The following is a 1,552-nucleotide window of genomic DNA, read 5'->3' as shown; positions in this document are numbered from 1 at the left end:
GGAGGGAGGGATGGAGGAAGGAAGGAAGGAAGGAAGGAAGGAAGGAAGGAAGGAAGGAAGGAAGGAAGGAAAGAAGGAAGGAAGGAAGGAAGGGAGGAAAAGAGATGGAAGGAACATTAAAGAAAGTTGGGGAATGGATGGTTTGGAGCGGGGGAGTCATTTGCTGGATGGATCATAGTGGATTGCCCTCTCTCCTTCAACCCTCATACATTTAATCACAAATTATTTGTTATTTTCCCTCTTAAGTCTACCCTCTTCCTACCATTCTCTTCCCCTCTCTCCTGACCATGGCCCAGGCCCCTCACAGTCCCTGATCTCCGTGCAGCCTTCCTAGTCAAAAGCATTCTGTTCATTTGAACAGTAGAGTCTATCTTTGTCTCTCTTTCTTGAACACTCTATGGCTCCCCACTGCCCTCATGCTAAGACCCAGGCCTTCCTCCCAGATTTTGAGGCCCCATTCCCATCTGGCTCCTGCTGAGCTGTCCAGCCACCATTTGCTCTCCACATGTATCACGCATCGTAGCCCCATCAGACCACCCAGGGGTCCCTGTACAGGCGCTATGCCCTTTTGCGTGTCCATGGGATGCCTTCCACCTTGCCTATATGTTGAGGGGAAGGGCCTGGTTCCATGGGTCAGAGACAGCTGGACTCTCAGACCTGCCCTTCATCCCCAGCCTGACTCTCTTTGCCAAAATCTGCGAGAAGACAGTGCTGAAGCGGGTGCTGAAGGAGCTATGGAAGCTGGTCATGAACACTATGGAGAAGACCATCGTGCTGCCACCCCTCACTGACCAGACGGTGAGGCCCAAAGGGGTCAGAGGGGATGCCTGGGCCACCTCCCCTGTGGGAGCCTGGAGAGCTTAGTGCCAAAGGCATTGGGGCTCAGAGGTCATCCAGGCACAAGCGTTATCCAAGGGTCATAGATGCCAATGAGTCCAAAGATTAGAGAGGTCATACATGGGTCAAAAGTCATCAAAGGGTCAAAGACATCATTCAGGGGTCAGTTATTCAAAGGTCAAAAAGGTCAAGTAGAGTCAAGTGAACATCTAAGGGACATAGAGGTCACATGTGAGTACGGGTCTTCAAAGGTCAGAGGTCACACAGAAAACAGAGGTCAGCTTGGAGATCAAGGCTACCCACAGGTCACAGAAGTCATAGGGGCCTGAGGGTTCATCAGAGGCCCTTGGGAGTTTAATCAAGTGACAAGGAGGGGAGACACCACGGACTTCAAAGACGAATAGAACAGAGGACTCCCAGATGTTGGGTAGAGGTCATGGAGAGCATCCAAGATCAGAGAGGCCAAGCAGAGATCTGCTGTCATCCAGAGACCAGGACTGTGCCTCTGGGACCCTTCTGGGAACAACCCGGAGACAGTGATCCCCAGGGATCAGGCTGCAGGGTGGGAGTGGGGGTACCATATCTGTGGAGGGGTGTGGCTGGGCGTGGGTTCCTCTGGAGAGGCATCAGGTGGCCTGGACAGCAATGGCACGCCGGTTGATGGCTCAGCAGAGTGGGAGGATGCTCCTGGGTGGACATGGGAGGCTTGGGGAGG

General features: G+C 53.3%; 1 protein-coding gene across 1 annotated transcript in view; it reads left to right on the top strand.

Annotated features, from left to right (window-relative positions):
• The window catches only part of UNC13A (unc-13 homolog A), a 63,688-nt gene that overhangs the window by 46,498 nt on the left and 15,638 nt on the right, over positions 1-1,552 (top strand). Inside the window, exon 33 of the mRNA XM_019641840.1 lies at positions 675-798. Within this exon, the coding sequence (XP_019497385.1) occupies positions 675-798 (124 nt within the window). The remainder of the gene's footprint in view (positions 1-674; positions 799-1,552) is intronic.

Source organism: Hipposideros armiger, unplaced genomic scaffold, assembly GCF_001890085.2.
Source record: "Hipposideros armiger isolate ML-2016 unplaced genomic scaffold, ASM189008v1 scaffold_64, whole genome shotgun sequence".
NCBI lineage: Eukaryota > Metazoa > Chordata > Mammalia > Chiroptera > Hipposideridae > Hipposideros > Hipposideros armiger.
This window is presented reverse-complemented; position numbering and strand designations above follow the sequence as displayed.